At 39.1% G+C, this 24,942-nt stretch overlaps 1 protein-coding gene across 1 annotated transcript in view; it reads right to left on the minus strand.

The window, feature by feature from the left end:
- The window catches only part of BABAM2 (BRISC and BRCA1 A complex member 2), a 396,696-nt gene that overhangs the window by 275,366 nt on the left and 96,388 nt on the right, over nucleotides 1-24,942 (minus strand). Inside the window, exon 5 of the mRNA XM_026521231.4 lies at nucleotides 1,164-1,358. Within this exon, the coding sequence (XP_026377016.1) occupies nucleotides 1,164-1,358 (195 nt within the window). The remainder of the gene's footprint in view (nucleotides 1-1,163; nucleotides 1,359-24,942) is intronic.

A 24,942-nucleotide genomic window follows, 5' to 3' on the forward strand; every position in this document is an offset into this window, starting at 1 on the left:
TTTAAAAAAAATGGGGGGTGTCGGGGCACCTGGGTGGCACAGCGGTTAAGCGTCTGCCTTCGGCTCAGGGCGTGATCCCAGCAATCTGGGATCGAGCCCCACATCAGGCTCTTCCGCTATGAGCCTGCTTCTTCCTCTCCCACTCCCCCTGCTTGTGTTCCCTCTCTCGCTGGCTGTCTCTCTCTCTGTCGAATAAATAAAATCTTAAAAAAAAAAAAAAAAATGGGGGGTGTTGAGGCGCCTAGGTGGCTCATTCGGTTAAGCAACCGACTCTCGATCTCAGCTCAGGTCTTAATCTCAGGGTCGTGAGTTCCAGCCCCACCCTGGGAGCCCAGCATGGAGTCTACTTGAAAAAAAATATTGTGGGTGTTAACACAGGCATCACAGAGAATATAACACATGAGTAAAAACTAAAAAGGAAGGGTATCAGCCATGAGAATATCTAGGGGATCTATGCCGGACAAGGGAAAGCTACACAGAGCCCCGAGGGCAGGAGCAAGGGCGCTAGCAGGGTGAAGCTGGAAATTTTTAGGCAGGAAAGTAAGAGACGAAGTGAGAGAAGCAATGATGGGTGAAGGGTAGTGGTGATGGGAAGCACACAGGGCCTTTCTACGCCACTGGAGGGACTCTGGCTTTACCACGGGAGAAAAAGACAGTATCTGTAAGTTCTGGCAGAGGAGAGATGTGATCCGACCTGCGTTTTTAAGAGATCCTACAAAGTCGAGAAATTACAAAGAGATTATACAAGGCTCCATACGAGCCAGCTACCTCCAGAGTGACTGGCCTCTCTTATCTGACTGGGAGGCATTCTACACCGAAATAGACAGGGCGCTTGTCAGTGTCTCAAATATGTGACCTGTGTGACCTGCATCAGAACCTCCAAGGGACCTTGTTATACAGGCAGGTCCCGAGGTTTCACCCCTGACTTGTGAACATCTGGGGCTGAGGACAGGAGACTCCAAATTTCACAAACTTCCCCAGGTGATCGTTATGAGGAACAAACTGAACCAGATGAACATTCAAGGCCCTTCAAGCTCTAAATTATGAGAAAGTACACAGGCAACCAAAATCATATTTGTCTAAGGAAATGGCTTATAAATGAACATCTGAATTATTTTATTACAGACGAAGCGCCTTTTCTTCCCATTCTCAAAAAACCTTACCCAGTTGTTTTTCTTCCCCGCGTAAATTTCCATGTTCTCTCCATACTGTGGCTCTTCCAGTAACGTCTGGTACTCAAACATGAGGCGGGAGCTCTCCCGGAGACGGCTGCACTGGAACTGGTGATATTGCTGCACGAGTTCCTTCACCACAAGTAACAGACATTCAGGGTTTGAAGGATTCCAGGAGGCAAGGTTCTGTAGAAGTCAGAAACAAAAGGCCAGTTAAAAAGGAATTTTCCTACAAATCCAGGATCACGTTAGCCCATCAACATAGAGGAAAAGAGTTATAAAAATCTAAGAGGAACAGATTACTCTTAATTAACAACAAACTCAGAACTGCAGTTAGAAGGGCCTTTTGAGCTTGGTGACTTCTCCTGCCTTCTACAAATCCTTGCAGAAAATCAAGGTGGAATTTCATCATGAGGAGACAGAAAGAGTAAAGTGTAGAGCAGGGTAGGAATAAGACAAGAAACCCAGACATCCTAGAAGACCATCATTCTAGCCCTGGAAGACTTAATTTCCTTCTTATTCTTTTACAATTTTATTTTTTTTCAATCTGCACATAAATCCAGCATTATATGCTAACATCATTCAACCCAGAACCACAGACCATCTGCACCTGTAATAGCAGATATAAATAAATGCTCTGTAAACACTGGAGCCCCACAGAAATATAAGCACACCGGTGATGGTTTGGCCTGGAAATGACAGGAATGGAAGGAGTAGAGAAGAGGGGAAAATAAAGCATAAAATGCAAGGTTCAGAGAGAGGAAGGAAATGGCCATGACAGCTTATGAGCACGAAATGAGCTGGGAATGGGGCAAGATCTGGTCAATACCCAGTCATTGTGAAGCTCACATACGTTCGTTCATTCAACAATAGCTGTCAAATGCCCATTATTAAGCGTCAGCCACCGTTCTAGGCAGTCAACAAAACAAGCCAAGCCCGTGCTCTCCAGGAGCTTACATTTTAGTGGGCCAAAATAAACCACAAAAATGAAACAGATCAGTAGACGGTAATAAATGCTACCGAGCACCATGCAGCACGCATCCCTAGGGACGGGAGCGGTTCAAGGAGAAAGAGGTGACCAGCTGTGTGAAATGGTGTTAACGAGGTGCGTTAAGGAAGCCCGCGAGCTGACCACGGGGCCCAGTGACATGCCCGTGAAGAGCATCCTCGACAGGTGCTCTTTGGTAACGCAAGACGTGACTGTCAAGCGTTTCAGAAAGGATGCGCAGAAAGTGCACAGAGCTAGGACAAACAATTCAAACTGGTAACTAGTGGGGAGTGTGGGGTCAAGGGAAAGTTTTGCTCAGATGTTTGTGGTCTGGGGGACTGTGTCCATGTAGAGAAAGGGGGGGAAGTAAGGCGGGGGTGGGAGGCAGAATCGCAGGAGGAAAGAAAGCAAATAGGTAGATAGGGATGGGATCTCTAAGAGGGCTGGCCTTAGAATTGAGCACAGAGAGCCCATCCACTGGAACAGGAGGAAAAGCCAAATAAATGAGTGTTAAGTGCAGGCGGGTTGCTCCATGTGGTGACAGAAGCATGTGGCAGTTCTCTCCAGAGAGCTTCTATTTTCTCCTTGAAACAGGAAGGAAGGTCATCAAATGGGAGTCAGGAAGAAGGAAGGATATTGGAAGCTGGAGAAGAAGGTATGAAGTAGTCATTTAGAAGAGTCATTTAGTAGAATAAATGGACTGGAGAAATGTAGGAGGAATTCCAGATAGCACTAAAAGCCCCACTGAGGTTAGAGGGATGGTTTTTAAGTGAGACCAATTAGCATAAATTTCGTTGCCTGGGTGCAAATGTGAAGTGAGAGGAATTTGGATTTAACAAAGCTTGGGACTTTGCCAGGAAAGCACAACAGAAAGAAAGAGAGGCAAAGATCTTAGAGGGTTTGCAAAAGAATGATTATAATTATGGACAGTGGACGTTAAACCAGGAAAAAGCCAAGCAAGTTTGTGAGGGGGGGTGAGAATTTGTGAAAGGGTGGCAGGACCAAAGGTCCTGAGTTTGGGTCATTAGGTATTACTACATGGGGGAAAGGCTTACTAATAGGGAAAACACATAACCTTGAACTAGGGCTGCTGCAAATTCAAGGACAGTGAATAGAATAAGAATGACCAAGGTGATAAAAGCCTGGTGGGCTGATGCTCATTGGGGCGAGGTCTGCTCCTCCAATTAGGTCAACCAGTAGGTGTCCGGCAGTAACAGGGCAGTTAATTGTAAGGTCAGTGCTACTGGATGAATAAAAAGACTAATGGATTTGATAACTAGTAACAGATAACTACTAAGAAGAATAAAATGGAAAGACGGGAGGTGTGGTCAGAGAACAGGACGGTTACAACCGAAGGAACAGAGGTGGCCTGTAACAGGGACTGACAAGGTGTGGAATACCACCAAAAGCATGCCTGGCTTGGAAGAATCATTTATATGCATGTTAAATCATATACGTAGAGAATGTTGGGGAAAAGGGAACGGCAATTTCCTTGGTAGCAGCACTGAAGAGCAAGGAGAACACCTACATACCTCCAGGCACGATGGTATAAAGGGTGTAAGAGAGAAATCAGCTCCTATTTACTGGAGAACATGGAGGGAAAGGCAGAACCTCCAGGCAGAGGCTCAGACTTCAGAGTAGTGCTTACTAGTCTTTGCAATGGCATCACCTAGAGAGCTTTAAAAATACTAACGCTTGGGCCCTACGCCCCACCTCCTGATTCTGGTTCAATTGGGTTAATCTGAGGTGCATCTTTGAGGTCTTGGGTATTGGAGTGTTTGTTTTCAATTAAAGCTCCCCAGGTGATTCACATGCACAGCAAAGGTTGAGAACCACTGACTTGGAGGAAAAAGGATTATAGAAAAGGTTGTGGATACAGGACTCTACTGATAACAGCTGACCATGTTAATGCCTCCAAACACCCAATCTCTGGAAAGTTAGAAATTCAGCATCAATAAAACAGAACGCATGTTACACTACCAATGTTCAACAGGTGACAATTATATAGCTTGCCAAATGCTATATAAATTCTAAGAACTTTTCATATATTCAAGTTAATCCATATCACAACCTTATAAAGTATACTACTACACCACTTTATAGACGAGAAAAAGTAGTTCAATACCTTGTTCAGAGCTATTAAACAATCAAGCTGAGTTTCAAACTTCAGCAATTTGGCTCCAAGTCCCTGCTTAAGCACTACACCAAGGGTTCTTACACATTTTGGTCTTGGAAAACTTTTACACTCTTTAAAAAAAAAAGTATTGAGAACACCAAAGAGCTTCTGTGTAGATGAATTATAGGGATTAAATTTACTATATTAAAAATGAAAACCGAAAAATTTTTAAAATATTTATTAATTCATTTTAAAATAACAAACCTACTACGTATTAACATAGAAACATTTTTAACAGAATCACTAGGATTTCCAAAAGAAACAGAGCACGGCATTGTTTTACATTCTTGCAAATCTCTTTAATGTCTGGCTTAATAAAAGAGCTGAATTCTCATATCTGCTTTTACGTTCAATGTTGCAATATGTTGTTTTGGCTGAAGGATATGAAAAAAATCCAGCCTCAAATATGTACTTTAAAAAGAGAGGAGTGTTTTAATAGCCTTGTCAAATAATTCTAGATATATTCTTCTTGGATACTACACCAAAACTCAACAAGTGGAAGTTTCTTAAAGGTTAGCTGCAATGTGGAATCTGAAACTATATTAATAAACATTTCATATACTCTTACATTAAATTCTACTCATCTATCCTGCACTTTAAATGTATTTTCTACTTCATGTGTAGTTTTGTGCCATCATGCATTTGGTCATTTAGAAAATACTGATTCACGGAGTTATGCAGATCTTCCGAACGTTGACACGTTTCATTTATATAGTACCACGTAATCACATTCATTAATATCATAACTAATCTCACGAGAAAAGTCTTCTACCAAAAGAAAACAAACAAAAGGTAAAAAGAAAAAAAAATGCATCCTTTCAAAGGACAGCAATTACTCTGATCTACTAAGTGGGTTGATTTACAGGCACCAAATGACAATGGGGAAATCATGAAATGCTCTCTTATGTACAGGACAGACAAGTCTTAAGTGATGTTCAAATAAAGATTTGATGAACAGAGGAAAAAGTAAGTAATGAAACACAGCCCTAGCTATGAAATGATTTGATAAGAAGAGTACAAAAGTCCTCACTGGCAAACCTCTTGACCTCAAGATTCTGAAAATTCCTTTTGAGCTACTCAAGGCCACAAAGTATCAATAAGATATAACAACATAGGGTGCCTCGGTGGCTCAGTCTGTTGAGCGTCTGCCTTCAGCTCAGGTCATGATCCTGGAGTCCTGGGATCGAGCCCCACGTCAGGCTCCCTGCTCACGGGGGAGTCTGCTTCTCCCTCTCCCCCTGCTCACTCTCTCTTGATTTGTCTCTCTCAAATAAATAAATAAAATCTTCTAAAAAAAGGATATAGCAACACAGTACAGAACTCAAGATGGTCATTATGTAACTTGCTATGCATTTCCTTCAGAGATCATCATTAAACATTAATAGGAAAAATATACAATCTTCCATCTCTTGGTCAAGTAGTCGAGTCCCTGTTCTAGAACAAAAAGAAAAAAGTTTAGTTGCCTCAACTTGTACTTTTTTAATTCTATCATTTCTCTTTAGCTATTTGGCAAGTTACCAGCCTATATCCCACAATAAAATATATATATAAAAGCATATAAGCTGGCAAACATCTCTTACCAATCTGAATTCAAGTAATTCAACCTAGTTGTTAAGTGCATAAAGATATGCCACCAAGTCCCTTCCCATTAAAATACAATCCCCCAGTACATGGAAATACATCTGACCTCTTTGGCCATTCAGTGCACACTTCACCGGGAAATGACTTAGCCGAAAAGCATCTCCATCAGGGGAGGTACAGACAGGCTCCACAAAATAAAAATCCCCCCACTATTGCTACATACCACTTTCACTTACGTAATTTGTGGTCTGAGCCACTTTGTTTAGAAGGGGAGAACAGAGAAGATATTACAAGATTGTGATCGCTTCCTAAGACTAGGACATATTTTTAAAATAGTCTAACAAGGCAGATGTTGGAGCTTTCCACTCTCTTGGGTAGAGACAGAAAATGTTCAAAGTTTCTTCAGGGAAGTGTACAAGCGAAGATGGAGCAGGGGTGGAGAGGTGGGGGAGAACATAAATTAAGAGGCCTCTTTAGAAAAAAGAGAAAAATAAGTATTTCCCTCTATATTACTGTGTATATTACATAATATGTGTAATATTACAATGTATAATACATAATATGTAATAATATATTACACATGTATTATTCTATATATACTAAGTTCTATTCTACTTATTTTTTGGTCATGCAAGAAAGAAGAAATCTGAAATGAGGATGGCCACAAAGAGTAAGCACAGGACACATATTACCAAAGAAAAGAAAATAGAAAAAAGATTTTCACGGGACGTCTGGGTGGCTCAGTCAGTCAAGCGCCTCCCTTCAGCTCCGCTCATGATCCCCGGGTCCTGGAATCGAGCCCCACATCGGGCTCCTTGCTCAGCCGGAGGTTTGCTTCTCCCTCTGCCTGCTCCTCTCCCTGCTTGTGCATGCTCCCTCCCCCCCCCCAGACAAAAAAATAAATACAATCTTAAAAAAAAAAAGGGAGAGATTTCGAAAATGAGGAATGAAACACACATTAGAAGAAAGTGATAAAACCCAGTAAGAGGAAATAAACAAAAGCAGAAGATGAACAACTGCCATGAAACTTGACTCTCACTACACACTGATGAAGCAGTTCAGGGGTGTCACGTCGGTTCATTTTAAAGACTGGTTAACTAGAGCGGTTGAAGAACTCTGTTGATACGCAAATGTGGGTAAGTGACAGTATAGAATATAAATCTGCCAATCCTCTCTTCAGTTCACTGAAATGCCAGTTTCTAACCAAACAACGGGCACCCGCCTCTCTACAGCCACAACATATCTCACACCTAGCACTAATTCTGGATTCCCGACTTGGGCTCCCCTGCCAAGGCTGCCTGACTTAAGGGAAGCTCCTGCTTCTGGGACCCTCAACCCTCCCACATTTCTCTCTCATCAACACACTCCACCACACATGTGGACTCCGAAATCAACGGCCCCACAACCTTGAACATGCCCGACCAATCCTCAGTTCCTTGTCAGCTTCTTTATGTCAGAAACTTAGTGAGGGATACTGTTTTCAGAGGCCTCGCTCACCCCCAATTCACATCTCGCTTACTGCAAACATGGCTTCTGAGCCATACTGAGGCAAATGTAGACACACGCAAGGACATCGATCCAGGAAAAAAGCTGGGAAACAATGTACTAAATTCATATCTTTGGGGAGATTAAGGAGGAAAATAAGCAAATTAGCAAATGAGCCCAGGGACCCATCACTGCCTAATAATGAGGAGAAAAGTAATCTAAGGGGGATAATTTTAACAAAAACAAATCTTATAAGAAAAATTTTCCATTAATAAAAGGAATGATCTGACACTTCATACCACAAAATTTTACACTGTCTGGAATTCAGATAAAATAGAAATCAAAATGGATTAACAATATGTGAAAGGCATACAACTTTACTAATAATCAAGAAATGTAATTTCTTTGGTTTCTTCTTTTTCATAAACTAACTTTTCGTTGAAGAAATAATATATAAATGGTAAAAGAAACATCATTTTTCCAATAGCATAAAAGAGTATCAAGAGCAAAAGTAAGTCTCCCTCACAACTTATATGAGATACTCCGTTCCCCAAGAAGACTACTCTTATCCCCCAGAAAGAGCCACAATGGGACTGCGTAAGGTGCCAACGTCTGACTCATCTTGGGTATTTCTAGATCACCTCTAGCTTTGCTCACTCTGCACCTTCTCCCCCACTCTGAAGCTACATACTCTGGCTCCCATGGTTCGACTAGCCTCCCTTGAATCAGGTGTTAATTTGAACTCAGTAGCCTGACTTTTACTCCAAAATGGGGCCTTGGCCCCACAAATTGTCTCTTGCTCTCATGGGACTCATGATCTGGCCAGCTCCTCACTTTTTAAGGAAATTGCTAATGCTGGGGAAGATGCAGTTTCATGAACACTTTTACACATGAGAGTGAAAACTGATACAAGCAGTTTATGTATTCTTTTCAAGAATCACAAAAATGTTCATTCTCAAAACCCCTTAGAAGTCCTATTTCTGAGAATCTAAGAAAAAAGCAAAAAAGGAGGGGAAAAGCACCTTTGACAAAAAAATGTACAGTCATTTAAAATATCACGGAATTGCAAATAACCTAAATGCCTGATAATAAGAAATAGTTGAAAAACTGTTACAGTCACTCAACGGGATAATATGCAGCCAGTATGTTTACAAATACTGGGCAATAGCATAGAAAATACTATTAAATACTGACAAAATATTAAATGAAGACAGATATAAAACTGCATATACATTATGATCTTAACTTTGATTATTCTCATTCCTTCTAAGCTCATACACCAAAAACATCTATGCATAAAAAATTACTAGAAGAAATGTCAACAACTGATGTCTACAGTTGTCTGTTTACCAGAGTTCTCTTTTCCTTCTTCCTAATATTTTAGATTTTCCACATTTTCTAATTGTATTGTTATATATATGTATGTATATATGTGCACATACGTAATAACACATGCACATATTTTCATAATGGAAAACTATAAATTTTTAAAAATAGAATAGCATACTTCAAATATTTCATTCCAAACTGTGTTTCAATCTCAAAGTTTAAGAAACTCCACTTGCCATTTACATATTTTATAAGGTCAGACTTCAATTGTCTCTTTTTATCAACTCAAAGCTACCCAGTTCCATAGCCTTCTGGAGAACAAATCTTGCATCACTTAACCCTAAATAAATATGCTTTAAGTAACCTTGAACTGTTTCTTAAATTCCAAACCTCACAGAACATTTCCAGAAAGCTACTTGCAATATGCCATCATGTAATGGCAACAGTTGTAGGAATTTATTACACTTCTCTCAACCAAAACTCTTCTGTGTTACATTTCTCTGAATGGAAGTCTTAGGAAATGACCGATGACATTTTACATTTCTAACAGAACTGTAACTGGACAGCATGAAATTTTTAAATGCCACTTCATCTAGGAAATACAAAAGATAAAAATGAATTTGCTAACTGACCTATTTGTAAGAGGACCAAGCATTATCAAAAATGAGTAACCATGCTGTACGTTATAACCCCCTAATGCATCACCTAAAATAATTTCAACGAAATTATTTTAAACCTTTTTTATACTTTCTTAAAATACAGCAACTTCTTAAAGTAGAGTTAACATAACATAAAATGTAAGGGTAGGTGACAGGAAAGCTGAATTAAGAGAAGCTAACTTTGGGACTCCTCAGAGCAAGTCTACTCCCACTTCCATATAACTACCCTCCACACATTTATAGTCATGCCGCTAACAAAAAAGACAACACAGCACTCCCGAGCATGTCCCTTACAGTTAGCTTGTAGTTAATGTTTTGGGATTTTATTTTTGAGAAACTTCAAGTGTTAAGAACAAAATGGAGTGTGTGGAAGGGGAGAGTACACCACAGTTGCGTTCCGTTCCACTAATATGTGTAGGGTACTCACAGAAATAAATATTGGTAAGGCAAAAAATTAAATAGGGTCATTTTGTAATCCTCATTGGCTTTATTTTCAAATACTCTAATAATTATCTTCATCCTTATAAGCAGGGCCTAGTGAGTCTGAGATCTGAGATCGTTGCCATGATGTCTGAAGTTGTTGTTAATTACAGTCTTTGAAAGCTCAGTGGGTTCTGGGAAGCACAGAAGCTAATTGGAAAGATACAAATCTCTGACATCGAAATGAACAGGTAAGGAGACACCCAATATAAGGCCATTTCTGGAATCAATATGGGCTAATAAAGGTATTCCTAGAAGTAGTTAGATTAGATCTTCACACCTACTTGGGAACTCTGTCTGCCAAGTAAATTGAATGTGCTCTGCTGAAATGTGGTGATTTGCTGCCTGTGTTCGATGGCTACTGAGGGAGCCAGGTGTAATCTGAGTAGAAGGCATTCCAGACCTCTTAAATCCTGCTTTCACCAGAACACCTCCGCTATTCTGTTTTTTATTTGGTTTGGTTTGGCTTTGGCTTTGGTTTTATTGAAGTTTTACCTAAGATGTCATCGGAAAAAAAAAACAAATCCACTGGAACAATGGATCTCGTCTAATACATGATGAACACTTCAGTGGAATCTTATGCTCCTCTGCCCTTCTTGTTTGTGACCATCTTCATCTTGGTACCAGAAGCCTGGATAAGAGGAATCCAAACTCATAAAATGATCTAGAGGACCTACAAGATGTGCTGAAAAAATGCATTTTCTCTAGTTTAAGACATTAGCCCCAAGTCACCAATTAGTCCACAAATACACAGCTCATACTTAGAGTAAAAGGGATTTGTCACCTTAAATCATACATATCTTGACAATAAGCAAAATGGAATTGGCATCTTCTCAAAAATCTAGTCTATTTGGGCCAGCCATGGAAGCTTCTGGCTGTGATTTCTCCCCCAGCTTGCTCTTAGAGCTCTCCAAGGTTCTGACCTGCCTCCCAACCAAAAACCAACTTCCCTGATTTTTGTTGTTGTTGTTAACTTTTTGTGACCTAGGATCTTTCTAAAAGGACCCTGTGTTGCCCTGAGGATCAAATACAGCAGTCCATTCTGTGGCTTACAATCAAAATCTCCTGGTTACTAACGGTAAAGTGACCCTGACTGTATGTCAGTACAGAACATGACAATTACCTATCCTTGAGAAGGACAAAGGTAATGTCCGAACAAAATCCACAATTAACCTTAGTAGCCGAAAGACCACTTTCCCACGTGATTTTCCCAGTGATAGAATTGACAGACTCGTAATAGAAAAAAAGGCAAAACAAGGAATCTTAAATCCGAACTTTTTGAAATGCCATTCGGTAGGCAGCCTCACCCACAGTTGCTAGGTAAGCAAAACTTCCAATTAACAGAGAAGATCTGGGCAATTTTCAAATATCTACAGAGGGATGACCCACCACTGGCACATCACACGAGAATTTTTCTATCACCCCAATTTTGTGCTAGGGTGTCAGAATCATTGGAACCGGTTTACTTTGCTTATTGAGTTTCTTCCACAGGTAAACATGCTTTTAACTTAGAATATACAAAAATATCTAAATCTGTACCTTTGGTTCCATTTAGAAAATTCAAAAAATTGTAGTCTCCCTTCTGGGCCATCAGAAGTTACTGTAACATTACCTTTCAGTTCTTCTTAAAAGGTGACCAGCACGCAGCCCCATGTCATGTCAAATAGTTCTCTAGGGCCACCCAGCGCATTTCTAAGTTCTGTCTTTTTCTTTGGAATTGGGGGTAGATAGACGATAGGACACAACGGCTGGAGGGAGTAGGGAGGGGAGGAATCTTAAGCCCCATCCCTTTCTCCAGCCTTTCTTGTTTATTAAGAGGAAGAAAGCAGAAAGCAGATTCCTTTCTATCTTGCAACCCCCCTCAGATGCAATGGGGTTGAAAAGAAGGGAAAGAGTACCCTCCACAGAACCTTTACTAGCCTTTCTTCTCTCAATGGCATAACCACTTAAAGAACAGGAATGGTAGCTTTTCTATGACAGGGATAAAAGGACTAAGACTGGGAACACCAACATCATTGAACGGAAGCACTTTGGAGGATGCGGACTTGAATAACTAAATCCATTCTAGTTCCTCTATAAGATCATGTCTATATCCACACAACTTAAAGGTGTTATCTTTTGAATATAAAATCAAATCTATTTGGGGCCAAAATGCTCAGGTTTTATACCTCCTGTTCATCAAAAAAGTATGAATAAGTAATATCAAGTTCAATTTTACATAAAATGCCAGTGTAGACTAATATTTGATTAATAAGCCCAAAGCATTACAAATCCTTTTGTGTGGCCAACAAAGTGTTTGAAAGAACATAAATTTGAATTCCTTTAAGCTGAGTACGCATCCAGCTCACCAAGACCCCATCAATTACCACACACACACACACACACACACAAATCGTTTGAGGCCCAAATTAGTTGTGCCACTGAAATGAATGTTGCTATTTATCTGAGTCACTAATGCCACGCACCTTCTCAATCTTTGCTACTCAGATTCTAAGAATAAAAGGCAACACGGCAATAGCAGAAAGAAAATTGGCAGATATGATTTCTAACTTAATTCAAATTGTTTTTCCTGGGATGTATTTAAATTGTCCAGGTTGCTCGAATATCATCCAGGGATGTGATTTTGCAGGAGACAGCTTGCTACTGGTTTTCCTGGCTGTACTACAAGAAACAACAGTGTGAGCTTATTTTAACTTAATGTGTGCTTCTGTGTTTCTTTACAAGAAATTAACTGCAATCATTTAGTTAAAGCAAACACTTTGTTAGGGTTTCGTTTTTCATTAGAAAATGTCTTCAGGAGTCTTTTCAACTTGGAGGGTTACGAATCCCAACTTCTACCCACAGATTTTGAGCTTGGAGCCAATTATTTACATCACGGTGAAAGATCATTCAAGCCTAGTGATCCTTTGTGGCACTGAGTGGTTTTTAGCCATAGGTGAGTCACAACATCTTAGGAGTCCTACCCATTCGCCTGAATCGAATGGTAATTCGTTGCCTGCCTCAGCCAGGACCAGACCTCAGGGTAAATTCTCATTTCTTTCCAACCATGTAATCACAAGGAGACCCACAGGAATGGGCAGTATGGGACAAGACAGAACAAAGAGCTTCAACCAGGTTATTTTTAACTAGAGAAACACCTGCAGGCTCTGGCACCTGGCTTCTGACCACTGCCCCAGAGGATTTCCCTGGCTAGACTTGGCCTCTGGGTCACAGTGATTGCTATCATACAGCTGCTTCTCCTGACCTTAGCTGAGCTGCTTGGACTGAATTCCGGACTTGTGGACTTGCCACATCCTCCTCCTCTTAGTCAAAACCCCAGTCTTGGGCCTTCCTGGCCAGTGGTCTCACAGTCACCTGTGTCTTAGTAACACAGTTTGTGTGTAAATGAGGAGGGGAAGCATCAGCTAAAAAGGAGGCTACCCCACACTGTTTCTGTTAGTCCAGCCACAAGCAGCTGTAAGAGAGAAAAAAAAGCAATGCAAAGTAACACCAACTAAATGAAAAGATAGCCACAGAATACAATATATGGGGTATAGAAGCTTTCAGTGTCTTTACACTTCCCCCTAAAAACTCTACCTCCTAGCCTCAGATCCATATAACGTCATTGCTCTAAATCCACGTTTAGTAGACATCTATTGTTTGATGTCCAACAGCCATTTCCCTCCTTCTGGTAACACAGATTTCCTTTGGGAAACCACTCCTCCCCATTCTCAGGGGTGGGTTTTGAGTAAGAACCTCCACTCCAAGCCCCATGGGTCCTGACTGCCTAACCCTATCGACATTTCCTGCACACCTAGCACCTACCCAGTGAGATAAATGAAGACATCAGCTGAGACTTCTGTGAAATAAAAGCATTCTTCCTCTCCACGGGAGGAGAATATAAAGTCTGAACTGGAGTAACAACTCTGTGTTCACAAGAGAAGGGACTGAGCTGCTCGGTGGATATGAAGACTAAGAATAAAATCAACACAGTGAAAGGCAGAGCAGAAAAGAAAAGAAACAGAAAGAAACTAGGTTCTTAAATTACATTATTTCAGCCACTGGACCAAGCCTTATCTAAAGCCTACCTCTGGTCTTTTAAGTCCTATAAGCTGATGAATTCTCTTTACTGTTTAAGCCAGTTTCAATCAGACATTTGTGAAAGAGGAAGAAGAGTAGGAAGAGGGAGAGGGAGAAGAGGAAGAAGGAGGCAGAATCAAAGAGTGCTGATACACCACAACACCGGATCTCCATTTTGCCTCCTCCCGAAAGAACCACAGAGAGAGAGGCGCATGAATTCTTACTGGGCCATGTAACAATTCAAGAGACCTATAATCCAAAGTATAGATTCATTGTGGGTCCTGATGCTTTCTGCAAGAGAAAAAAATTAAGAAGTTCCTTAAATTACCTGCAGAAAAATCTACATAGAGGATTAATCTATTTCCACTAACCCAATAATGATTACAATCATTTCTCTTATGGGAAAAATAAATAACAAGGAAGAAAGAAGGGAAAGATGGAAGACTCTACCCTTGTCTATTACAATTCAATGAACTTAAGATAAAATGCATCTAAGATAGAGCTCTTCAAACACCAGTATGGTTTTGGATTGGGGAGGGCGGGTGGTAATAAAGCAAGACTTCTATAAAAGCCAACAGTCCTGCTGAAGGGTGTAGAAGAGAAACACGAACAACCATTCTAGACCAGATAAAGACACTGTGGTTCCGGACATGGGTTTGGGGGCTGTATTTGACAAGCCGCGGCACAGCACCTCATCCACACTGAGCTTGGAGAGGTCTTCTCTGGCTTTATGGTCCTGTAAACAGGAGACGTGTTTACCTTCGCTAGGGTTGACTGAAGCATCACGAGCACGTACCTGCTGTCGTGTTGTGGACGGTGTGGTGGCTCACGAATGCCGGCTCCATGCCAAGCTTGAAATGCGTACCTTTGGCTCGTAAGCCTTTATGTCTTTTGCACACGTTCTCTCTCTCTTTGAACCATTTGTAAACTTAGCAATACACGATTACTCAGTTTTATCAATTTTCACTGCCTTAAGCTCACCGTCCCTCTCCAGCCCCCAAAGCTGTTCCTCCTCAATTCTTTCAAAGCTGTGGGGCCCCTCACAGCCAACTAAAGAAAAGCATTTGTTTCAAATGTACCATCTAAACAGCCGTCCCTGGATCTCAGTTAGGGTAAATACTCATGTGTACTCCTCCAACGAAATGCCTCGAGAACCTTAACAAAGCTCTAATATACCAAGCTACCAATTTCTATTGCTGACAACTCACTATCATCCATCCAACAGAATAGAGTTCTTTTTATCACTAAACACCAATTTTTTAAAATGCCCTTAATAGAGGGCTGTTCAATATGCAATCTTCATTGACCAAGAAAACCTGATACCTTCCAGCAAGTATATGAAAGCTTCTCCACCTACAGCTTCAGTTCCCATCCTGGCTATCATCAGAGTAACTGCGGAAGTATCTTAAAAAGGCAGATTCCGGGGTCCTACCCGCTGAGACACTGATTCGGCAGACCTGGAGCGATACATTTTCCCTGGCCCTAGAGAATCTGTTTCGTGATTTTTGGAGTTGCATTTGGGCATTCTAATGCAAGGCAGAAACCCAGAAAATCTGATCATCTTTCTGATGAATTTTCTTGGTGAGATCAAAGAACCAAGTCACATAAATTCATTAGGCCTTCATATAAGATCCACTGTCTAAATGATGGTGAAAGGCTCTATCTAACTAAAGCTTCCCATTAAAGTTGCCTCACACATTTCCCAGGTATTAACAGAATGTGTCTCCAGACCTCTGACCTACCTCTAATAATTAACACCTGGAATTCAGGGTGCTCCATATCCAGGAAAAAAAAAAAAATCTTCAGCAATGGGGAGCCAACATCATTCTTCCTAATTTCTGTTTCTCCAACACTAATGATTCCCCTAACCTTGATCCCCTCCCCTGCCTAGATCAATAATATCTTCCGGGCTCCTCCTAGAATTCCATCATCCCTAATTTAATGTCACCTATGCCCCAGAAGAAGAGCACCAGATAGATTACTACAGGGTGTGATCATTCTTAAATTGGATGTATTTAACTTTAAACCACCATCTTTTCCCTCAAATGTTTTTGTGATGCTTCCATTAATATTAAGGAATTATAGAGGGGTTGCAAATTGGCAGCCTCAGACTGGAGACATGCTTTCTCTGAACCACACCAATTTTTTATTTTAACATCTTTAGACAAAGCATACACGCTTCAGTAGGTCACAATCCCCACCAGTTACAATGCCTTTATACCTATGTTTTTCACTCATTTTTATTACTTGGCTGGCTCCTTCAGGCATCTGAGTTTGCAACACCTGAATTAAGATTTTAGGGCATTTCCTAAAGATATTTTTAGTTCCCTCCATGGTTCCTTCATTTGTGGTAGATACATAAGGTGTTTATTGGTGTAAGCAAAATGCAACAGAATAAATGGCTAAAGTTTCTGAGGCACTGAAACTGAAGGATAAAAAGAAAGTTCGCCTGTTCAATGTGCCCCCTAATGTTTGTAAAATAAATGACTATCTGGGTGATACAGTTATTTCATTTTAGCCTCCCTCTATTAGACCATAAACGGTCTGAGAAGAGGGACAGTACCATTCATCTTTGTGCAAGGGCTGGGCTGGACACGGGCTATTCAACGTGGACACTTGTCAAGTGAATGATCACAACTATTCAATTCACTATAAATTAAGTTAAACGTATTAAAGGATACAAAATTTTTCCAGGGTCAAGAAAGATACTGGCTCCTGGGAGCTAAGCTGATTAGCGTTTTGAGCAGAAGCAGACAAGGGAGACTGAAGAGCAGCTCTGAAAATACAATATTGCAACGTGACTAATTATAGTCAGCAATCATGAAAAGTTTGAACAGTCTGAAAAATATTATCTTACAAGCATTTCAAGATATCATTTTGTTCCAAAGGTTAGCACACTTAAAATAAGCACGTAAAAAAAAAGAAAAGAAAAAAAACAGTTGTAAAAACAAATTATCATGGCTCAATAGACAAGGTCTAAGGGATACAAAATAGCACATTAAATCAGTTCCCAATTCAAAAAAACCTGCATGAGATGTTGATCTTCCTGTTTTTCATAAACCTTATGATTGTGTTCCAGAAAACTACCAAGCATCTGCCTCTATGTAGCTAATTCATTTAATCTTGGAGCTCTCACAAGGAAATAGAGAGTGTACGGTGCCAGGATCACTATCTTCTCTAGCCAAAATCATAATGCCTTGGAGCCAATTTCCTCTTGGTAAATTTTGATCAAATTCCTTCAATTTGCAGCTTCCTTAGTACTGGTAATGGCTGCACATGTCACAAGTTATTATATACGTGTGTGTGTGTGTGTGTGTTTAACAATATACATCATGAAGTTAACAGTAACATACAGACATGTGCACAGAGGTGAACATACCCGTGTATGCAGCCACGCATACGGGTTCCTATACGCCTCTTTATTTGACAGTCTGTGAACACCGCGGTCATGAAGCCCACTCGGACTTCCTTAATCCAGTAATAATTCTCTGGTAATTAACACCGCTTTGGGAATCTGCATTAGCCATCTTTACTATGTAGCTACAACATAATGATAATGAAGGCTAAGAATAATAATTCTGAGGGGATAAACAGTCCCTTAAAATCTTCTGAATCATCAAAGATCAGATTATGTTCTACTTTTAGTGGAAAGGGTATTTTATCAAAATACAATTATTTTAAAAGAATTGGTGATCCATTTACGACTTATCCAGTAAATTTTTAGAGTCTTTATATTTGATTCATCAGTATACCTTATTTCCCAGTTATTCCTGATAGAGCAGAATTTCTATAATTTTTACCATACGGCTCCTCTAGTTCATGCACACATATTACGCGCACTCACAGGGACTGCAGATTAACCACTACAGCACATTTTACAACTATGATCTATAATTCTTCAATCCTTGAAGGGCTGAACTGTTGACTCTCTAGTTGTGGTTTTTACTCTTTAAACCTAAGCCACATTAAATATAATTCACCTTTCCTAGTGAATCAAGGTCATTATTATGAGAATATATTATACTGCTGCCTTTTTTTAAGAGTGGTATCATTAGGGGCTTTTTAAGTAAATAGGGCTATCTTCCTTAAATAACTCTAGGATAATGCCCCTTGAGAATCTTTCTGTTATTTTTGATAGTTCTTTTCAAATTACTATCACACATTTGTCTCCTTTTGCTATATAACCCGTGTCATTGTAGATTTTAATCTTTAGTCACACATTATACACAATTATCTAAATGAAAACTAAAGATGCCTCTGTATCTCATGTATAAAATAAAGCACGTAGTCTCTGTGGTGGCAGTTACAAAATTAAGAATCTCTTTTTTTTGTGGGGGGGGTAATTTTTCATTTATGACTATGACCAGGTGGCTAAAGGTACATGAAATCTGAGACATGTATCTACCTACCAATTTATAGGAAATTCAGAGGAACAAAGGAGCACGTTAAGCTATGCCATGGGCATATAATCAACAAAATCCAGTCTGTGGTAATTTCATAAAACAAATGGCCCTGCTTCTTCAACCATAAACTGCAGAGGGAGAGAAAAGGAAGAAGGAGAAAGCTTATTCACTAAAAGAAACCTAAAAGACATAACAATTAATCATAATGTATAGAGTTTGGTTCAGACAAATTGAAATTGGAACACTGACTGGTTATTGGATAATACTGGGGAATTACTGGTAATTTTTTAGGCAAGATAATAGTATTTTGGTGATGTTTTTTAAAAGATTCCTTATCACCTCACACCTGTCAGAATGGCTAAAATCAACAACACAGGAAACAACATGTGTTGGCAAGGATGTGAAGAAAAAGGAACACTCGTGCACTGTTGGTGGGAATGCAAACTGGTATTTCCACTGTGGAAAATAGTATGGAGGTTCCTCAAGAAGTTAAAAATAGAACTACCCTATGATTCAGCAATCACACTGCTAGGTATTTACCCAAAGAATACAAAAACACTAATTCAAAGAGATAGCTGCACCCCTATATTTATAGCAGCATTATTTACAATAGCCAAATTATGGAAGCAGCCCAAGTGTCCACCAATTGATGAATGGATAAAGAAGATGTGGGGGAAATATATATATCATATATGTAAATATCATGATATATATATATAATATATGTATATAATGGAATATTATTCAGCCATAAAAAAGAATGCAATTTTGCCATTTGCAATGACATGGATGGAGCTAGACCGTATCATGCTAAGCAAAATAAGTCAGTCAGAGAAAGACAAATACCATATGCTTTCGCTCATATGTGGAATTTAAGAAACAACAAACAAGCAAAGGAAGAAAAGAGACAAATCAAGAAACAGACTCTTAATTATAGAGTCTAACCACAAACTGATGGTTATCAGGGGGGAGAGGTTGGGGGATGGGTTAAATAGGTGATGGGGATTAAGGAACGCACTTGTGATGAGCACAGGGTGTTGTGTGGAAGTGCTGAATCACTACACTGTGCACCTGAAACTAATAAAACACCGTATGTAATACTACTACTACTAATAATAATAATAATAAAAGATCCCTTATCTTTTTGAGTAAATACTGAAGTATTTACAGATGAAATGACATAACGTATGGGATTTGCTTCAAAATAATATGGTAAGGGCACCTGGGTGGCTCAGTGGGTTAAGCGTCTGACCTTGACTCAGGTCATGATCTCAGGGTCCTGGGATCGAGCCCCCACATCAAGCCACCAGTCCCTCGGGCTCCATGCTCAGCAGGGAATCTGCCTCTCCCTCTCTCTCTGCACCCCCCCACTTTTGCACACATGGCTCTCTCTCAAATAAATAAAATCTTAAAAAAATATATTATGGTAGGAGATAAGTGAATGTGGATACAGATGAAACAAAACTGTCTGGGGATTGATAATTCTTGAAACTAGGTGACAGACCCATGAGGACTCATTATACAAAACTGTCTGCTTTTGTATGTGTTTGAAATTCTTCATAACACAAAGTCTGAGGCAATTCTATAGTTATAAAGAACATTGTTTTTGCTCTGATTACTAAAAATTGCATCTAAGAATTATGCTTTCATTTCTAAAAATGGCTAGTTATAAATTTATAGACATGAAATGATGCTTTAAAGCTGTATCATTAAACTAATCTTAACTTTTTGATCTAGCTAAAAGAGTTTCTCAACTTTCAAATTTTTCATTAATCCTTTACCTTAAATTTTATTTAAGGCATTATTTTCTTAGAAAACAAAAATTCTCATGGGACATGTTGTAACATAACACAAAAGTTTAGATTACAACTTTAATGGCTATAAATAAAAAGGTCTAAAAAAGTACTAACAAAAGTAAGAAATGGTTCCTAGGCTCTCTTCAGGAAGTTGAAGTCATTAGGTTAATGGATAGTATTTCAACTGTTTATTTTTAGTCTTAAAAGTTTGAAAATTACCATTAGAGATTTTCTCATTCAAAAAATACTAAGGGTGGAGATGCCTAGGTGGCTCAGTCAGTTAAGCGTCTGCCTTTGGCTCAGGTCATGATCCCAGGGTCCTGGGATCAAATCCCACATGGGGCTCCGTGCTCAGGAGGGAGCCTGCTTCTCCCTCTGCCTGCCACTCCTCCTTTTTTTGTGCACACACACTCTCTCTCTGACAAATAAAAAATAAAATCTTTAAAAAATATTAAGGGAGCCATGATTTATTCACTATGAGTTAGAAAAGATACATGTACAACATAAATGTATAGCTAATATCTAAAACTTATTTCTATTCAATTCTACTCATGTATCAATATAAACATACAAACTCAAACATTTGAAATAGTTACTTCATCTTTTCCTGACTTTACGATACTTTTAATTAATGTGAGTGGATTTAGTGAATTTGGGCTCAGGAGTAGTACCTGGGTAGGGGCTGAAAGTAAAACAAATGATTAACTTACACTTTTAATAAATTAGTTTTTAAATTAAACTCAAACTTCCTTGGGGCAGATTTTGCATTTTTAAAATAATTCCTCCAGGGGCTGACTGAGCTAAAGTTCGTGTTAACCTTGCAAACAACTCCAAATCAACAAAATAAATAAACCTTCTAAAATGTACCTTTAAACACACAAATTACATACAACTGTTATATTAATCACTATTCTTACTAATTAATTTTTTCAAATCTCCTAAAGGACCCCTTTGATTTAAAATGAATGATGATCTCTGGTAGACTATTTTTTTAATATTTTTTTATTATATTATGTTAGTCACCATACCGTACATCCCTGGTTTCTGATATAAAGTTCGATGATTCATTAGTTGCGTATAACTATTTTAGATACTATAAGTAATTAGCTGCCTTTCTTTTAAAAAATCTATAATAGGGGCGCCTGGGTGGCACAGCGGTTAAGCGTCTGCCTTCGGCTCAGGGCCTGATCCCAGCGTTCTGGGATCGAGCCCCACATCAGGCTCTTCCGCTATGAGCCTGCTTCTTCCTCTCCCCCTCCCCCTGCTTGTGTTCCCTCTCTCGCTGGCTGTCTCTATCACTGTCGAATAAATAAATAAAATCTTTAAAAAAAAAAAATCTATAATAATCCAGAGTTTTTACTTTTCAATATGGCTGCTTCATAAATATTCCTGAAATACAGTCAAGAAACTGCATTAAATGTGTTGAATGTTTTGCTCATAATAATATTGTTCTTCTATGGTATTTTCACAATCCCAACAATTTAAAAACATTTTTTTAATGTATACAAGGTCTACTGAGTCATTGTCAGTTCAAGGCTACAAACTATTCTGTGGTTAAATGATTACATCAGACCAGCGTAAGGGTTGAGCTGGCACTTTGCAGGTTTAAATATCTTGGCTCTCCAAAGCTTGTGTGGGGGCTGCAGTTTGGCATAAAATTCTCAGCCGGATGCAGATAATTTCTCTGAAAAATGTTTTTAAATGGCTAAGAGGGTTTTTTTTTTTTAAGCATTTTGAAAATGTTGGAGAAAGCATACATTAGAACCAGGTTCAAATTTATAAGGCTCTTTTCCTTTTTAATGTTCCCATTCCCATAGATAACCCAAATACAGCAAAATAATCCCAAGCCTAAAGACTTTCAATAAGTACAAAACCTCACATTTATATGAGTTTAAAATGTAAACTCAAAAATCAGAATAAGCTGCTTCAAATTATATAGGGAAATTAGAAGACTTCTTCGAAAAATACAAATATTTGCTAAGCCCTCTGGAATTATAACTATATGTTGCCTGTGGTCATTTTGGTTTCCACACCTCCAGTTTTATTTCTATTTTTTCATTCAAATGTTACTTTCTTTATTCTGCCACAGCCTTATGAGATTGATACTAATATTAACAGTTTTATCAATAAATATATGCATAGATACTAAGTACCTTGGCCAGCATAATCCACCCAGTAATCAAAAGAGCTGACCAGTACTCCTCCAAACTGTCAAGGTCATCAAAATCAAGGAATGTCTGAGAAACTACCACAACCTACAAGAAGCCTAAGCAGACATGAGGATTAAATGTAACGTGGTACCTTGGATGGGATCCTGGACAGAAAAAGAACATTAGGGAAAAAAAACTAAGGGAATCAGAATGAAGTATGGGCTTTAGTTAATAATAATGTATCAATATTGGTTCATTAATGTTCACATACAAATCACAGAAAGGTAAGATGTTAACAACAGGGGAAACCAAATGTGTGTTATAAAGGAACACTCTGTATTATCTTTGCAATAATTCTGTAGATCTAAACCTAAAAATTTGAAAACTAAAAGTTCTAAAATTAGAGTGTATCAAAGCTTATTCACTCATCAGGCCCTGTGTACCAAAAGCCCACAGAGTAAGCTAGTTGTGGGACCAGCCTTTGAACCAATGGAGAATGTAAACTTACCCATTTGCAGATTGGGAAGGAATATAATCAACAATTAACTGAACATTTTCCTTTAAAAATATATAATAAAAATTTGACTCCTCTGAGAAACTAAGGTGCACACATGAAGTTCTTAACTATTTCCAGAAGTGTACCTAGCAGCAGGTGGCTAAAAAGTAAAGGTACCAAACATTTCTATAATCCTCAATACCATAGGGGAAAAAATATTATCTTCAGATCATGAACACCTCACAAAAGCTTCAGTGTCTTGGTAAACTGTACTTTAAAAAAAAAAGGAAAACAAAACCTAAGGCTGCAGCAGTTCTTAAAATCAGAGCCTAAACTAGTAATGAACAATCTTTAGCTCTGCACTCCAAGCCCCTTAACAATGTCACCTCAGTCTACTTCTGTAACTGTATTTTCTAATATTTGCCTGTGCAAACTCCCCTCCCACAAAACCGGTTTGCTCAGTGCTTCCAATATGCTACCCTCGGTCTGTGATGCTTCTCTGTAAGCTCTGCGCCCTACCTGCAGCGCCACCCCCCTTTCACCTTCTAAGGCCCACCCCCGCTTGAAGACCCAGCTAAAACCCTCCCTCCTCCGTGAAGCCTCAGACCACCACACGCTCAATAATCACTAGCTCATCACAACTCCTGGGAATTACTGTGGTACTTAGCACATTCATTCATTTCAAAGAAAGAACGCTAGCGTGTGCTTCCGAAGTACCTACACCACAAATAAGTGCTGGGGAACGGAGAGATGACTAAGATACGGGCTCGGCTTCAAGGCGCTCTGGGAGAAGACAAACGCTGGACCGCACCATTACTACTACACAAAATAAGAGTGGCTCCAGAGGCAGGAGAAGGTGCCATGACCACGTACTGCCATTTGCTACAATACTTCTCTTTTTTACATTTAAGTCCTGTTTCTCCAAATAAGCCAAGGTCCTTCTGAAAGGTAGAGTTCTTCATCTCCTACTCAACAGTGTACGGACGCCAGCCAAAAACAAGTTTGATGTTGTTCTACTAAAATTTCATGCCATCCTTGTTTTCTTAAGAGAACCATGGGTAGAATCTGTGCTCACAGACATCAGACCTACAATGATGAATTAAGACTGCTTCTAGTACGTTATTAACCATAACCAACTATTAGTTATTAAGAATTCACAAATTACCACCATTTCACTTAGTTAACAGCCTTAAATGGCACTCATGTTTGTTTGTTTGTTTTTTCATGAGAAACAAATTTAAAAATAAAGAAAAAAGGATTGGTTTGAGATACATCTTTTATTTGCCTGGGGAAGTATTAACCATCAGAGACAGGTCAAAAGTACAGAAGCCAATCTTAAAAGCTGCTTCCAGTGAATCCGTAATGTCATCAGAGACATGCTTATGATAATATAAAGTAAAAACAAATAGTGACAACTGTAGAGGACATATGTGCGTATGACACAGACACAGAACACTGGGAGTAAATACATTAACAGGGTAACCATACTCATCTCTAAACTGGGTGCGATTATTGATTTAATATTTTTGGCACTTGCCTATATTTTATGTGATTAGTAATAAAAATACATTATCATAATTTTTAAACCCAACTCTTTGAGGAGACTTCAAGAGAGGATAGGAGGTGATAAAGACAGGATGACAAAGAGAGACACCCAACCAAAGACAATGCACAATCCAAAAGCGGATCATTAACTCCTCTGGATAAGCAAATTCTTGAGCTGAAATGCTTCACATGCAACTCTGTACCTCATTTTCCCAAAAGCATTTTTACAAATTCAATCAAGTAAATCAAAACTGGTAACATCTGCTAAATGTTATATTTGCCATTGGATTTCAAAAAATAACTTGGTTTGCCTTTTTTTTCATTTGTCTTATGAGAGTGAACGTTTTAAATGTCCCTTGTTTGTACTTTCAAGATGTTCTGTTTTTTTACAACTGTGCTTTTAAAGCCTTGTTTATAACACATGCCTTCAAAATTCTATGTGTGTATACACACGTGTATATATTAATACTCCTCTCCTTAATCTACAACTGGTTATAATAGCAACACCTTTGGAAAAGTAGATGATACCATAAGTCATCGTCTTTAAACCAGGGCCCTCCACTGTCTCCCCTAGGAAGTACATTTTACAAAGAATAACAACATTGACACTCTTCCTACCTCAT

Source organism: Ursus arctos, unplaced genomic scaffold, assembly GCF_023065955.2.
Source record: "Ursus arctos isolate Adak ecotype North America unplaced genomic scaffold, UrsArc2.0 scaffold_8, whole genome shotgun sequence".
In the NCBI taxonomy this organism is placed as follows: domain Eukaryota; kingdom Metazoa; phylum Chordata; class Mammalia; order Carnivora; family Ursidae; genus Ursus; species Ursus arctos.